The 17,715-nt window shown below is 38.6% G+C and overlaps 1 protein-coding gene across 1 annotated transcript in view; it reads left to right on the top strand.

Moving 5' to 3' along the window:
• Positions 1–17,715, top strand: part of LOC122789044 — a 3,657,207-nt gene that overhangs the window by 1,330,171 nt on the left and 2,309,321 nt on the right. The window contains exon 6 of the mRNA XM_044056223.1: positions 5,760–5,919. Coding sequence (XP_043912158.1) covers positions 5,760–5,919 — 160 coding nt within the window. The remainder of the gene's footprint in view (positions 1–5,759; positions 5,920–17,715) is intronic.

Below are 17,715 nucleotides of genomic sequence, written 5' to 3' on the forward strand. Positions count from 1 at the left end.
TATACATATGCATGCTTGGTGAGTGTCCATGGTTTTTTTGTGCTGTGGTCGTGGTACAGAAAGGCTTTTTCCTGACATAAGTTGCCTGATTAGGAAGGGAAGGAGAGTCAGGATGAGGATTAGCAGGCATTAATAAGATGGTGCAGAGAGATAGCACCAAACACCAGAATAGTTACCTACAACTGAGTCTTCCAGTCTACAAGGGCAACAATTGCCATAGGCCTTACCTCCACGATTCCAGGCCTAGCCTTATACAACCACTGTCACAAATGGATTGTGATCAAGGGGAAATCAAACTGACTGCTTGCTTCACTAGTTTCAGTGTAAGGAAGTTTCTTGCTTTATACCACCTGCTTGACCACCACCATTGTCTGATCATGCCTCAGTCACTTAAACCTGATTGATGTCTCAGCTCCTTCCAGGGACCTACCCCTACCCTTAGTTGTCAATTCTATTTGCCACTGCAGCATCCAAAGGAGGGAAGAGCCTGGGCAAAGTAGTCTTTTCCCAGCTGATAAGCTTGAAGCAGAATTTTTTAATTCACTGTGTACACAGCCTTCTAGACACTTCAGTTCTCCAATGTCTAGATGTGTGCCTCAAGTAGGGCTTCTGTAACTACGCATTTGATGTGTCATTTTTTTTTTTCTTTAGGTGTCCCAGTGAAACACCACAACAAAGTTGAATTATGATTGCAATGTGTGTATAGAAGATAATTTGGAACCAGGGTTGCCAGATGTCCCTATTTGAGTGGGACTGTCCCAGGATCAGCAGCGTGATCCTGAGTCCCGCACTGCCATTTAAAATCCCAGTGAAACAGCCTGCGCTTTGTTTTTTTAATTGGCCCATATACCGGTATACGAGCCAATCAAAAAAAAAATCACAAAGTAGAGCTACTTCTGTTTAATGCAGAACTGCCTAATGTTCCGCATTAAACAGAAGAGGGTCCACTGTGTGATTTTTTTGATTGGCTCATATACCGGCATATGGGCCAATCTAAAATCACCAAACACAGAGCTACTTGTGTTTAATGTGGAAATATGATGTTCCACATTAAAGACCTTTTTTTTTTTTGGGTCTTCACTTAGTGTGAAAGACCTTTTTTGTCCCTACCTGGCCCGTCAGAAATCTGGCAACCCTGGATGGAACAGAGCAGTATTTTTCCATGCATTAAAAATGGGTTAAAATCTTTACAAATACATTGCAGAATGTTTTGGATATCTAAATATATTTACAGAAATATGTGACCAGGATTTAATCTCTTCTTAGCCTACTTTGCACCATTACCAGCTCAATTAATTTTAAGTAATCTGCAGAGGGGGTAGCACACAACTGGAAAATGATCTTTTATACTGCTTTGCACTGTAGGTCCTAGAGAAAAGTCACTGTTAACAAATTTAGATCCATAGTACAGGAAGTATGAATATGTTAGCAGTTTGTCAGTGCTGTTTCTGCCTTACTTTTTACTGCTTTGAGCCTTTAACTAGAACAGCATCAAGGGAGTTATTTTCATATCTTTCTACAAAGGTTTATCATCTGTATAGGAATTTATGCATATTCATAAAGAGGAAAATAGGCTTGACCTAAATATCCCATTTTACCATATGTGCATACAGAACACACGCACACACAATTTCATATGCAGCTGAGCTAAGAATCGAATATTAACTAATTAAACCTGTTCCAGTTTCATATGCTGCTCCTTGCTGCATCCACAGTTGCACTCCAGCTAGGTGACATTAATCTACATAAATTGCATTGGAACACAAACTTGAGAAGGACACCTTACTGTGTATTTTGCCACCAACAGATTTCTAGTTTATGGATGTGCTAGATACATATCATGGCACAGACTGTGCGCCAGTTTGTTTCTGACACAAATTCAGTCACAAATCAAGTTAATGTCAGCTCATATGTTTAATATGAAGAAGCTTCATCAAGAATACACCTGGAACTTGTCTGAATTTATTAATGCTCTAGTCTTGTTGAAGCCTTACTTTTGGTGTATCTATATTTCTTGCATCTGAAGATTAGAAGCCATGAATAATAAAATTCTCAGAATAATAAATATTATGCCATGTAGAATCAGTCATTATGAAATATATTAATAGATTAAGAAGCTCGCAAGAGTATTTGGCTCATTTACCAAAAAAAAAAAAAAAAACATGTACTGGCTACCAGGCAGAGAAATTATTTTATATGCAAACAATGCAACAAGGAAAAATTATCTCACTGTACTTTGTTTCTGATCTATATTTACTGTTGTATAATGCTTTGCTAATAGTGATGGAGGCAAACTGGCTAATATGTCATATGTAACAAGTAACACTTGTGGAATATGAGAATGAATTTCACACAGTCATAAATAGAAATCAGACAAAAGTAAAACAAATAGAATAGATGGATGGATGGATGGATAGATAGGCAGACAGATGTCTGTGCAAAATTACCATGTGTTATTCAAAGACACCAGATAAGACATGGATGAGGGTAATAGAAGTATTCCTCCATTGTGAAAGAACTGCAATTTCCAAATAAAAATTTAAAAAGCAAGTGTGTACACAATATCTGCAGAAAAAGTGACATGGTTATAGAATTCTATATGCCTTCACAAGATTAAGTATAAAATATACTGTTTCAAAGTCCTGTAAATGAATTTAGCATGTGTCTGCTTTAACAAGTTATGTGCATTGCTAAATGTTTCATGCACTTTACAGAAACTGAAATTAAAAATAAATGTATTTGTTTTTATTGCTTTTTTATCCCTGTGATATTCCTGCTTGTAATCCTGTCTCTGAACAATAGAGGCAAGGCTTAAAATGGTCATAATTGCTTTCACTTTAGTCAGCTCTTAAGTTAAAAAAAACTGCAGAATAACTGGAGAAAAGCAGTTGTCCTTGAATGACATGACTGGTATATTTTATCAGTTGATTTCTGATGAATGCACCCTCTCTGCTCTGAATACTGATATATGTACTATATATAAGATAGCATGTGAGGGACTGCATTGTAGTTGCATCATTTCCCACAGAGTTCACAGTCAAGTACAATAATGTGAATGTGATAAGGAATGCCTGCCAAAGGGAGGAAACAATGTGACAATCATTGGAAACATTAATGTGATTCAGTACTTGATACAGCATTCAGATATTTTTCACCTATTACTTGAAAAAATGTAGAGTATGGAGCTTTGAAAATAAACCATTCTTGCTGCCCATGTGGCAAATCTTGTTGAAATGGTGATTGCAAGATACTGCATCAGGGATTCAGTGCTGGGAAAAAGTCAGTGGTAAATGATACTGTAGACTGCAAGCCATCATTTAGCTACATTCTATGTATAGATGTCACCTTCAGAATGTCATACTGAGTGTGCAAATCTTCGAGATGGCAACACTGAAAACTGAAGCTTTTTTTCACCACAGCTAAAATATAGTAGAAAAAATTCTCGTCTTTGTCCATGCTATTAGGTATTTTGTGCTGGGGTAAGATTAAGGAATGGGGTTTCAATGTAGGCTCTTGTTTATATGTGTGGCTTAAAAAATAGGACTGAACATTGCATCTTTCTCTGTGCTACTTCTAGATTATTTAAAATGCTGTCACTGTTTATTGCCTGCATTCAAAGGCATTGCTATTGACTCAGCTTCTAACCATGTAGCAAAACTACCTCTCTGATGACTTACTAATTTGTAATCATTTCACCGCATTAACTTTTACTATAGCCAAGTATATTAATTTAAATAATCACCCCCTCTCTTATCCTGACTGCCTAACAGAGTTTGCTATCCCTGTTCTTTCCCTCCTTCAACCACTGATCATCTAAATTTTCCTTAAGTATAACTACCATAGGATGATTTTTGTAATTTTGAATTGTCAGCCACATATGTTAAAGATTGTTCTGACCAATTATGAAAGTACGAGGACTGTTTTTTCTGCAGCTTCTTCTTGTGAGGAAAACTATAGCACAGGTCACGTACTCCATGACTTGATCCAGCATTCAGTACCATGGAGTTAAGTAAAGTGTCCCAGTGGAGCATCAAGTTGCACCTGCCATAGAAAGTTTTTTAATCAAACCCCACTCATGCTAGTACACTCGTACCTCTCAACTGTACAGATTTTCACAGACTTTCCAGATTTTTGCTTCATATTTTTGGTCTATTCCTCATACAATTTGTGTTTTTTCTGACAAATCATTAAAAATTGAAGCCACTAAATAATGACAGACATTTGAGTTACAGACTTTATATCCTTCTGAAAATACATAATAATGCAAAATCTGTTATTCTAGCAACTTCCAAAGTTTCTAGTAGCAATATTTAAATTTTGTCCCTATTTTAGGGCATTTGTCCCCCATTTGTTGTCTTTGTCCAGATTTCTTGCATTGAGGCATTGAGAGGTATGAGTGTACTGACATCAAATGTGGAATCTTTTCTTATTCTGCTTTATGCATTCTATTTAACAGTGATGGTGAACAGACAATGTGTAGTGGCAACTGCTAGTATGTACACTGTCAGGTACAACAGGTATGGAGACTACAACAATGTTATGGGATGAATTTCTTCCCTACATCAAGCAAATTTACTTTATTTATTTACTTATGGATTACTTTGGTTCTGCCTAGATACCCAAGAGAAGAATACCAGCCCTATGGATGGTAGGCAGGACCTAAGTTTAGCATTTTGGTTGCAGGACTTTGTACCGCATCAACACATCACCTGTCATTCAGTTGTCACATTACGTTGTTTCACATATGACTTCAGTCCCCACCAGGGATTTGAACCAGCAGTCTTCAGTTTCAAATGTGGATTCATTACCAGCTGTACCACAGTGATACCCTGATGCTCGAGATTTTGTTGGTGCATTATAATTACTATAAACCAAAATTTTAAATAGTGAGAATGTGAATGATCTCAGTGTTTACTATTACATTTGGGTCATAATGTATGGTTTTAATTTTCACAGAAATCATTGTATGTCAATAACTCACAACATTGCAAAATGATTGTCCTAATTTCACTATGAACAAGTGCTTTGCTTAAAGTCCTTTATTCGTTGTTGATCAACACACACACACACACACACACACACACACACACACACACACACACACATATCTGTATAAAAACAAGTAGTTTGCCTCTTTTTTGATGAGACATATTTCACTCCTTGAGTCTCTATGAGTTGATCTTCAGTCATGTAAAGCAGGACAATAATCCATGTCAGGGTGGCTGTAGGTGTGTGTTTGTGGGAGGGTGATTTTACATAGTAACAAGTATTACACGTTCTCAGTGATTCTTCATTTTTAGCAGTTTATTATGTATATTTGGTTGTGTGAAAGATGTAGCATCTAACATAGAGACACAGAGGATGCAGGGAGCTTGCCCCCAGGAAAAAGACATTTTGTAATTTATTTGTGTTTTTTACTTTGAGTAGATTCACCAGATTTATGTTGTTCTGATAGAGCCATCTTTTCACTGTTTTGGAATGTCAGGGAGTGTCATGAATTGATGTGTAGGAGGTTAATGTGAGTGGCCCAATAATTTGATTAGTAGGCCCACTGGAAAACCTTATAGTGTATACAGTACAGTAGTAACCTAATAATAATGCTAAGATTATTGATAATAAGTTTCAGCATAGCAAGAACATGCATGCTGCTGTTAAAAGAAAAATGTTTAACTGAAAATTAAATTCTGCTTTTAACAGCAAAGCTAATTTTTTTCTTCCTGTTTTGACATTGCTCCATCCTTTCTCTCTTTCTTTCTCAGGAAAGTGATGAGAACCAAGTGGACAGTAACAAGTGTTGCGCCCTTTGTAATATGTTCTTCACATCAGCCATTGTAGCTCAGTCCCACTACCAGGGTAAGACACATGCTAAAAGGATGAAACTGGTACTTGGAGAGCAACCATCCACACCCACTACAACAGGTAGGTACAGAATCATCTCTCCTAAAGGGCATACATACTGACTGTGGTTCTAATGACTTCATTACAAAACTATTCTTCCTCCTAATGATCACAAAGGACTGCAGGGCTTTTTGAAAGGATGATACTAGGTGCTTAGCATGGAATCCATAAGCAATATGATACTTTTGAGTGGCAGGCTATACTTCACGTTGATCTACAATGGCTGACATTGCAGTGATTTAGTATAATATTTCATTTTTTCCATACTTGTTTTCGTCCTACCTTACCCCACGTAATCAGCAGCCTATGTCACCAATGTAATAAAGTTGTATCTCCCTACTGTCTGGCTTTGAGACACACCAGAAGTGAGGCATGACATGTGAGGGTGACTTCTCCTGATCCCAATATAGGAAAAATATTTGCATTACATTTAAAATTCAGTATGTTGACATTAAATATAAAATTTAATTATTATTGCATTTTACAGTGACCATTAAAACAAAGGTAATTAAACTAAGGAAAATTTACAGCACCAGAAATAGCTGTGAATTAGAAAATGCAGATCGCTGTCAATTAGCAAACATCTCACCATGGCATCAGCTGAAGGCAAGTGCATGAGTGCTGACATTTCATTTATTCCTGGCAGTTTGGGTTTCATCGTACAGATGGTAGATGAACAGAAGTGAAAATCAAAAACATCTGGTGCAGTATTCATAAATGTTTTCTAAGTGAAGCAAAAGGGCAGCTACTGCTGAGTATATCAGCTATAGAAGAACTAGTAAAGATGTTTGTTTATCATCATGCCTAATACTGCTACTACCCAAGTGATGATCGTGTGTGTGAAACTGAAACATAAGGCAAGGGATTCTGAAGATGTACTTGAACAGATCATTACAGAAGTATTAAAAGACACGTGAATTCATGTAGCCTGAAATCTTCTTCCCACCTAAACAAGGAAACAGTTTATGGAGTGGTTTAGAAAATTTGATCTTGCAGATACACAGGACACTACTGAAGTTATCTACACACTTTCTGCAAAAACAATTACCATGAATGTCACATATATTTATGGTACATTGTATTACCAGTACACAGTTAAATAAACATATAATATTGCTTGCAACAGGAAAAAATGTGCTACTGCCAGGTGTTTTTTAAATGGATTGATTTTTCTCATGTGTAGTCGTCATTTTGCAGACAATCATATAGTGTCCACAAGAAAATAGGAGCAGAGAATTATTAAGTGTGTTTCTCTTTTTTGCCATAATGCCACATAGACTGGATCATGCTTACAATCTCCTGTGAAATGAAATGCGTGGATTGTCTGAATGTATGTAGTTAGTGTTATAAATCCAATTTTATAATGCTGTATCTGGAGAAAGGTGCCATGAATTTCATGTATACACAACTATCCTTGAAGCAGTTTATGTAAACTGTATGAAGGCAGCTGCAATGAGTGCATCTGTCAGGCTGATATGGCTCATCTGTTATGCTTCCAGTATTAGCTAAATCATATCTCTCAACTGTACAGATTTTCGCAGAATGACAAGATTTTTGCCTCATATTTTGGTCTGTTCCTCATAAAATTTTGTTTTTCTGACAAACCATTGGCATAGCATTTGAGAATTGAAGTCAGAAAATAATGACAGGCATTTGAGCTTCAAACTTCATCCCCTTCAGAAAATGCATGCAAATGCAAAGCTTATTTTATCAACTTTCTACGTTTGTAAGAGCAATATTTAAAAATTGTCCCTATTTTTGGGCCTTTGTCCTCCCATTATTTTAGGGTTTGTCCAGATTTCTTGCTTTAAGAGGTTGAGAGGTACAAACCAATAAAAGTGTCAGTGGCTCCCTTTTTTAATGTGTAAGCACCATAATTGTGAGTCCCAAAACAATGAATAATAAAGTCCAAATATTAAACAATTAAAACTTTTATTTTGGCATTTACTGAATTGTCTTGCATTGCAAAAGTATTCTGTCACATCAAATTTGACATGACTTCTAAGGCAATTTGACAGTATTCATATTCTGCTGTATTTACCCAATTAGTCAGATGTTAGTTTGAGATTTGCTAGGCAAAATGTACCAACTTCTCATCTCTTTTTTGATGCCCATTTTTACAGTATTTCAGATCTATGTGGCATACCGCTAACACAAACTCAGAATATGGTAGTCATGATATTGGAATGTAGAGTAGTTATGGGTTGTCATATCCATTGTATTGCTGATTTCCTACAGACAATTTAATAATAAAAGCATATATGAGACATTAGACAAAAATTTGTATCTTGTGTATTTCCTTTGCATTTACCTTAATTATGCTGAATTTATCTAAAGGATAATCTGCTGTTTACTAAATCATAGAGATTTTTGTTTACAATTTCACACAGCATTTTTGCTTTTGGCACACATTTTTGTGGTTGATTATAAATATTTATCATTACAAAATGAAGACATCATATATAATTCATATTTTCTTGCCATTTTCAGTAGACACAACCTAATGATTCTCTTCCTTGGAATTTTAATCTTATCTTTGTTCAAATTGGTGTGTTGCAAGATCGGATACTGCTCACAGACATATTTTCTATTATATAGTTATGTATGTGTGTGTGTACCTCTCTCTCTCTCTCTCTCTATATATATATATATATATATATATATATATATACACACACACACACACACACACACACACACACACACACACACACACACAATGGATATAAAAAGTTTACACACACACCCCTGTTAAAATGCCAGGTTTTTGTGATATAAAAAAATTAGACCACAATAAAACATTTCAAAACTTTTCCCACTTTTAATGTGACCTATAACCTGTACAATTCAATTGAAAAAACAACAAATCTGTTAGGGGAAAAAAATATAAAAAATAAAAAATATACAATACACTGGTTGCATAAGTGTGCACACCCTTAAACTAATACTTTGTTGTATGTGCACACCCTTAAACTAATACTTTGTTGAAGCACCTTTTGATTTAATTACAGTATTCAGTCTTCATGGGTACACACCTGCCATCAATTAAAGAGATTCAGATTAACCCCAAATGAAGTTCAACTGTCCTAGAAGGACTTTCCTGACATTTACTCAGTTGCCTGCAACAGCAAAAGCCATGGTTCACAGAGAGCTTACAAAGCATTAAAGGGATCTCATTGTTGAAAGGTATCAGTTAGGAGAAGGGTACAAAAAAATGTCCACAACATTGGATATACCATGGAACACAGTGAAGACATTCATCAAAAAGTGGAGAAAATATGGGACAACAGTGATGTTGCAAAGAACTGGATGTCCCGCCAAAATTGATGAAAAGAGAAGACGAAAACTGGTCAGGAAGTCTGCCAAGAGACAGCAACACTGAAAGAGCTACAGTAATTTCTTGCAAGTACTGGTTGTGTACTTCATGTGACAATGATCTCCCGTATTCTCCATATGTCTGGACTATGGGGTAGGGTTGCTAGATGGAAGTCTTTTCTTACACAGAAGGAACATCCAGGCCTGGCTAAAATTTGCAAAAACAATACATTGTCTCCCAAAAGCATGTGGGAAAATGTGTTATGGTCTGATGAGACCAAGGTTGCACATTTTGGCCACAATTCCAAAAGGTACGTTTGGTGCAAAAACAACACTTCCTATCACCAAAAGAACACCTTCCTCACAGTGAAGCATGGTGGCAGCAGTATTATGCTTTGGGGTTACTTTTCTTCAGCTGGAACTGGGGCTTTAGTCAAGGTGGTGGGAATTATGAACAGTTCCAAATACCAGTCACTTTTGCCCCAAAACCTTCAGGCATCTTCTAGAAAGCTGAAGATGAAGAGTAATTTCACCATTCAACATGACAATGACCTCAAGCATACATCCAAATCAACAAAAGAATGGCTTCACCAGAAGAAAGTTAAAGTTTGGAATGGCCTATCTAGAGCCCAGACCTAAATCCAATAGAAAATCTGTGGCGTGACCTGAAGAGGGCTGTGCCCGACATGCCCTTGCAGTCTGACAGATTTGGAGTGCTTTTGCAAGGTTGAGTCGGCAAATATTGCCAAGTCAAGATGTGCCATGCTGAGAGACTCCTACCCAAGAAGACTAAATGCTGTAATTAAATCAAAAGGTGCTTCAACAAAGTATTAGTTTAATGGTGTGCACACACAAACAACTATTAGTTTAAGGGTGTGCACATTTATGCAACCAGCATATTGCACATTTTTTATTGTTTATATTTTTCCCTTAACAGATTAACAAATTTGTTTGTTTTTCAATTGAATTGCACAGGTTATAGGTCACATTAAAGGTTGGAAAAATTTTGAAATGATTTATTTTGGTCTCATTTTTTTATATCATAAAAATCTGGGATTTTAACAGGGGTGTGTAAACTTTTTATAGCCACTGTGTGTGTGTGTGTGTGTTTGTGTGTGTGTAATGTTCAAATAATCAAAATTGAAATTACTGAGATGAAAAGATTAATCACTCAGAATTGCGAAACTTCATGATGTCAAAGCTTGTAAGGGCGAAATACCTACTGCGCACACCAAACAGAGATTTACAGTGTAGATAACAGAGCACTAACATAAACAGCTGCTCCATTTAAGCACATCATGTAACATAGAAATGCACCATTTTCAATTTTTTTGCAGGGGGCTAGCCCCCCTGCATCCCTCATGTGGGGGGGGGCTGTGCCTCCCACACCCCTTGCAAATTATATATACCACCTCCAAGATTGCACTACAGTGGAGAAAAGGGTAAATTTCCTGATCCTCATTGTTCCACAATCTCCATTCCAAAACATTGAAAACAGTGCATTTTATGTTAAATGAAGTATTGACCAGCTTTTTTGTCAGTGCTCCATGATCTACATTGAAAATCTCCCTTTGGTCTGTGCACACACACAATGTATTTCATCCTTACAAGCTCTGACATCATGAACTTTCGTTTTTCTGAGAGTTCGATCTTCTCATCCTCTTGTCATAATTGCTATGTAGAATGCAATCATAAAACACCATGAACTCATCAAACACACGTCAGATACATTACTTGGGGGATTCACTCCCCCACCCACACATCCTTACTTATGGTAGTCACTGCTTTTGTTGACACAATTTGATTAATTACACAGTCGACACCTATTGACAAAAGTAGCACATCGAGTGATTCACAGGAATGGGGAATTTGCCCTTTCTCGGAAAATTGTGTGATCTCAGAGTTATAATATATATAATTAGCAGGGGTGTGGGGGCAGGGGGGATTGCTCTCCTGGAAAAAAAATTTCTTTTTAGTTTAGTTTAAATATTTTTTTCATACACTGAAATTGATGCTCAGCACATGCATAGTAGCATGCCAGTATGAATAATGTCCGCCATTTGGTAAACATTATTCACTTCGATAAATGTGCCATTTGATAAAGCTAAGTAAATAAATCCATACGTGTGTCTGTGTGTGTTTATATATATATATATATATTAATTCCACTTTTGCACAACTTTGACCAAAGAAAATTTAACAATGCAGAGTTTTAGCTGATATGACATAATTCAACTATATCACACATCAGCATACTGTTTATGTATTGGTTAGTAAAGTTTTGAAGTAGATCTGGTTAGATCAACGGATGGTTAATCAAACAGTTAAATCTTTCTAATACACTGAATTCTTAGTCAAATAGTCAAATAATAAATGAAGCAAAACTGCTAATTTGCTAACAGAATTAAAACACCAAACCATGTTCAAACCTTTTCTATTAATGTTTACATGAGACAGCAGGTGTGAGCACACTGCCTCTTTACATAAAAGGATAAGGCCTAACCACAACATAGCTGAACCAAGTTCAGGTAGCAGACTCTACACGGTAGAAGAAAGCCTGTGATAGAGAGAAGTGAAGATCGCTGCCTGCCCACTTTTCCAGGAGTAGAGAGGTCAAGGTACATGTTATAGGGAAGTAATTGCCACTAATGAATCATTGGTGGAAACTTGCAACCTAGTGAAAGCCATGTCCTCAATGATGGGAGGGCAAGGCTGCCTGATGGGTTGTGGTAGTGGATGCCAGCCTGCCACTGACTCACAGCATACCCCCTCTACAGTGCACTTATGCAGCATATAAAACAAAACCATTAAGCATAGAGAAAATCCTCTCATTGCTGCCTGGATAATTGCTGTGCAATGGCTGGCTCTTGCCTAGTAAGGAACACACAGGTAGAGTTACAGTGATGATCCAGAAATAAAAATTGCATGTGAATTGTTTTGTTTGAATTATTAGGGACTGTGCAAAAGCTATTTAGCAGATTTTTATACCAAAACTCATACAGATGAAGGCAGTAGATTTGAGAGGGTAAAAGAAAGGTTTAAGTGCGTCTTTGTTCATTATAGTGTTTCCAGGAAGGTATGTTAGAGAAACATATGGGTCTAATTAAGTCTGCATTTTTAAGTATTTGCTAGCTGAATCTTGTTAGCTATTAAATTGTGATGAGACCAAATCTTTACTGTTTTTTGTAGTCACTATTATCACTCTAAACACGTACAAGTCTCTGTTCTGATAATGCATTTCTGATTATACTATACATGTAAAATAATTAAAATATCTTAAGCATAATTGATTATCCTTTGATGAGTACATTTAGTAATATGTCAAAAAATGTATTCTATTCCATAGACACTCTGAAGGCAGCATGAGTACTTAGATATTAAACATAGGGCAATTAGGGATTCCATGCATGCCGATCCAATTCTAAAACACATTTTGTACTCACAATGCAACTTAAATGTGAGAACCAGTCATGCCGACTCTGTTTCTGAAATCATCAGTGTATGCAATACAGACTCCGAGGAATTCCAGTGAATACTGTCGATTTCACCAAAATCTATAGGAAAACATCAAAAAATATATGAAAATGCAACCTTCTTTTAATGAACTGCAACAGGCTGCAGCTATATAAACCATAAATAAGACGGTGTCTGTGCTCACTAGAAGGCAGCCAGCTAGAGTCAGAGCAAGGCTGCAACTAATCCAGTTGTCAGACCAGCAAAAAATTGACAGATGTGTGCCCCAAACATGTCTCTGTGGATCCTTTGAGGAAACCCCATCCTCCTTGAAACCAAAGTGTATCTCACTCTGGGTGTATTTGCATCTGGGACATTCCAGAGACACATGAGGGTTACTGTGAGGTTATCACAGACGGCTGCCAGTCATATCTTCACAAAATTCTTGAAAGCAATGTGCAGAAAGGTTCCATTTACCCCCATAAAGCATAAAACTCTACTGCACCAGTTTTACAGCATTCCAAACTTTCCCCATGTACTAGGTGCAATAGACTGCACAAACACACTTATCAAGACACCAGTACATCCTGAAGCAGACTGATGGATAAACAGAAAGGGCTGGTCATCCATCATCTGCCAATTTGTGTGTACAGTAGATAGCAGCATAACAAACATCATGGCAACATACCCGGGAAGTGTCCATTCTGCTGTCATATGGAGGGAAAGTGAAGTGAGCGCAGCATTCAACAAGGTGAAATATCTTAGGGACTATTAAATAGGTAAGTACAGGAGCACAGCTAGGATGGAAGCTAAGGATAGCCCCTCAAAAATTACAGTTTTGTACCTACCATAAATGTAGATGTTCAAGTGTTCACACTGCTGCAGTCATCACACTTGGTTTATCCTGCCGTCAGGCGGTCCCGCAGTCAGCCAGAGTTCCAAAGTCTTGGTCCGGCGTCGGTTGCTGTTGCTTCTTCCCTGACGTCAGTGCACCCGGGGTATATAAGAGGCATGCAACGCCATTTTCTTCAGTTTTTCTTGCCCCAGATGTCAGGTGCCCCCAAGTAGGTAGGCAATACATATTGTAAATAAAACATGTAAAAGGAATAAAAGGAATACCTTCAGTTACAAGCAAATACACCACAAAGGTTGTACAAGATAGAAAAGGTATAGAAAAGTTCAGCTGGGTCAGAGGGGATGGAGGGAGGGTAACCTGGACTGCAGCAGTGTGAACACTCTAACATCTACATTTATGGTAGGTACAAAACTGTACTATGTTCATCGTGTTACACTGCTGCAGTCATCACACTTGGATTGAATCCCAAAGCTAAGGATGGGTGGTGGAACTAAACAAGGTTTGGAGAGGCTAGTAGGCCCTGCAGAACTGCAGTGGCAAAGCCAGCTCTGGTTTTAGAGTATAGAGGTAAGTGATAGTGCTTGGTGAAGGTGTGCACTGAACTCAAAATTGCAGCCTCCAAAATATCCTTGGATGGTACCCCTCTGAGGAAGGCTGTTGATGTTACTGTAGCCCTGGTGGAATGGCGCCTGATGTTACCAGGCACAGGTTTCCCATGGTGTGTGTATCAGAAATGGATACAATGTCCTATCCATTTTGAAATGGTCTGTTTTGAGATAGCCTTTCCTTGTGATCCTGCAGCATAGGATACAAAGAGCTGGTCAGATTTTCTGAAAGCCTTAGTTTTATCCAAGTAGTAACGTAATTGCCTGTGAATGTCCAAAGAGTGTAGGAGCCTTTCCCCTTTGTTCTGGGGGTTTGGATAAAAGGTGGGCAAATGAATGGTTTGGTTTAGGGCCAGACTGGATACCACCTTTGGCATAAAGGAAGGGTTAGTTCGTAAAGAGACTCTGTCTTGATGAAAAATGATGAATGGCTCCACTGACATTAGGGTCTGTAGCTCTGAGACTCTTTGTGCTGAAGTTATTGCTAGCAGCAGGGCAGTTTTCCATTATAGAAACTGTAGATCAGCTGTAAAAGCTGGTTCAAAGGGTGGTAGTGTAAGCTTTTCCAAAACAAAGTTGATATCCCAAGTTGGTTTTGGTGCTGTCCGGGGTGGTCTTATGTTCTTAGCCCCTCTGAGGAACTGTCTTAGTAATGGATGTGAAAATATAGGAGGATCTGTGTTGTATTGAGCTGAAATAGCTGAGGCGTGGATCTTAATAGATGAAAAGGAAAGTCCTTTGTGCAACATCTCAGCTAAATATTGAAGAATCTGAGGAATATTTGGGACAAGGGGATTTTGGCCTTTAGCCTGGTTCCAGGCACAGAATCTTTTCCATTTGTCTGAATAGGCTTTCCTGGTGCTGGGCCTCCTGGCCTCCAGAATGACATCCATCACAGCTTTAGAGAGAAGTGTTGACTGGTTGTTTAGGTAATTTGCCACGCAGCCAGATTTAAAGTCTTGAGCTGGCTGTGTAGAATCTGATTGTTTTGCTGAGTGAACAGGTGAGGAATTGGAGGTAAAATCCACGGTGGGCCTTGAGCCATGTTCCTTAGTATTAGATACCAGTGTTGGCGTGGCCAGTCTGGAGCAATGAGTATCATTTGTGGCCTCTCTAATCTGGCTTTCAGCAGCACCTTTGCCAGAAGAGGCAGTGGAGGAAAGGCATACACTGTCAATGTTTTCCAACTGAATGAGAGGGCATCCACTTTCCAAGCTAGTGTGTGGTATGTCCTTGTGCAGAATTTCCGTAGTTGGTAGTTTTGGGGGGAAGCAAACAGATCTATATCTGGGCTCCCCCATTTTTGAGTTATCATTGTGAATACTTGTGGATCTAGTTTCCACTTGTGAGGATCTATGATGTTTCTGCTTAGATCGTCTGCCAATGTGTTTTTCTTTCCTGGCAGGAATTGTGCTTGTAGTTGAACTTGGTAGCTCAGTGCTGTGTTCCACAAGGTCATTGCTTGTCTGCATAGGGGGGTAGGAGTGTGTTCCCCCTTGCTTGTTTATGTACCACATCACTGTGGTGTTGTCCGTCTTTATTAGGAGTTGTCCTGGATGTAGGAGGTCCTTGAAAGTTGTTAGGGCATTTTGAACAGCCAGCATCTCTTTTTGATTGATATGTAGATGCCTTTGGTCTGCAGATCATTTGCCCTGAATACACTGTCCTGCCATGTACGCTCCCCAGGCATAATCCGATGCATCTGTTGTTATAGTTTGCCTGGCTGTGGGTAAGGTAAAAGGCTGACCCTTGTTGAGGTGACATGCCCGAGCCCACCATAGAAACTCCTGTTGAAGGCAGGGAATGAGTGGAATTATTGTTTCCAAGCTGTGGCTGTGTTGAGTCCATACGCTTTTCAGATACCATTGTAATTTCCTCATATGCAGTTTTGCAAATGGTATTAGTAGTATGCAAGATGTCATGAATCCCAAGGCCTGCAGAATTTTTCTTGCAGGGAGTTGGGTCTTTGTTGCCATCATTTTGAAGTATTGAGACAGTTGTCCTTGCTTGTCTGGCATGAGATAAGCCATCTGGGCCATTGTATTTAAGCTGGCACCCAGGAATATTATGTCTTGTGAGGGCACTAGTTTTGACTTCCTTTCATTTACTGTGTACCCTAGGCAACTTGGTAGGTTTTTGACAAATGCCAGATGCTTTAAAAGAGTGTCCTTGCTTTCTGCTTGAATAAGGCAGTCGTCCAGGTATGGATATATTTGAATCCCTCTTTGTCTGCAGTATGTAATTACTGGTGCCAGGCATTTTGTGAAGACCCTGGGTGCAGTAGATAAGCCAAAGGGCAGTGCAGAGAATTGGTAACGGGTTGAACCTGCTATAAATCGGAGGTATCTTCTGCAATTTTGTCTGATAGGGACATGCAGATATGCCTCCTTGAGGTCCAACATTACTAGCCAAGCCTTCTTGCCTAACATGGGAAGAAGTTGCTGTAGTGTTAGCATCTTGAATTTGGGTACTTCCAGATATGTGTTTAGAATTGAGAGGTCCAGAATGGGTCTTTGTCCTTTCGGGGAGCTAGAAAGAGTCTTGAGTAAAATCCTTGTCCTTGCTCCTGTGTAGGAACCTGTTGAATGGCTCTCATGTCCATGAGAGCTGAAATTTGCTTTTGAGCCTCTGCCCATTGATTTGGTGGCAGGTTTGGCATTCCTTTTATCCTTGGCAAAGTGTGAAAGTGGAATCTGTATCCTTGAGATACAATATTTAGGATCCATTTGTCTTTTGTGATGATGTGCCAGTTGTCTGCAAAAAGTGCTAGTTTTCCCCCCAAGGGAGCTGCCAAGAGGGTTTTGCTTGGTAGTCTGAGGGGTAAGTCATTGTGTTTGTCTTCTGGTAGTTTGAGACCTGTCTACTCCTCCTTTTTGGGTTGTGGCACCCCATTGTCGAGGCTGGTAAGAGCCTTGTGACTGACCTCTGCCCCTTGGGCGTCTGTATCTGCCCCTCTGTGGTCTGGCAGAAGCTGGAAAGGACCAGTTTGTGGTTGGCCAATTTCTGCTGAAACGAGGGGGTTGAACCTGTAAAAAATCCTTGACCGTCTGCATAGATTTTGCTTTATCCTCCATTTTTCTTTAAAACCTCTTCTGCTTTTACACCAAGCAAAACATTCTGCTGTAAAGGTGCATCCAATAACTTTGCTTTAACATGATCAGGTAAAGTTTGTTCTTTTAACCAAGCATGCCTACTTATGACAGACCCTGGCATTGCTGCTCTACAAGAAGCTTCCAATTAATCAAATCCACATTGCAAAGTATGTTTTCCCACTTGGTCAGCTGCATGCAACAAATCTTGCATTTCCTTGTAATCAGGCTGTTATGTATGTGTGAGCATTTTTTGTTTTAATTGAGACATCAAATATTGTTGATATTTCAGCATGTGAAACTGGCAATTTAAGGCCCTCATAGCTAGAGTAGCTGAGGTATATACTTTCTTTCCCCATCTGTCTAGTGCTCTAGAATCCCTTTCAGAGGGCACAGGATTTTTAGCAATAGAGGCCTTAACCTTTTTGGGACCCTGGGAAATGGTTTCTGGGTCAGCAGCAGGGCTTTTATATAGGAATTTGTGTGAGTCAGGGACTCT

Source organism: Protopterus annectens, chromosome 14.part0 (assembly GCF_019279795.1).
Source record: "Protopterus annectens isolate FY-2018-M chromosome 14.part0, PAN1.0, whole genome shotgun sequence".
Lineage (NCBI taxonomy): Eukaryota > Metazoa > Chordata > Ceratodontiformes > Protopteridae > Protopterus > Protopterus annectens.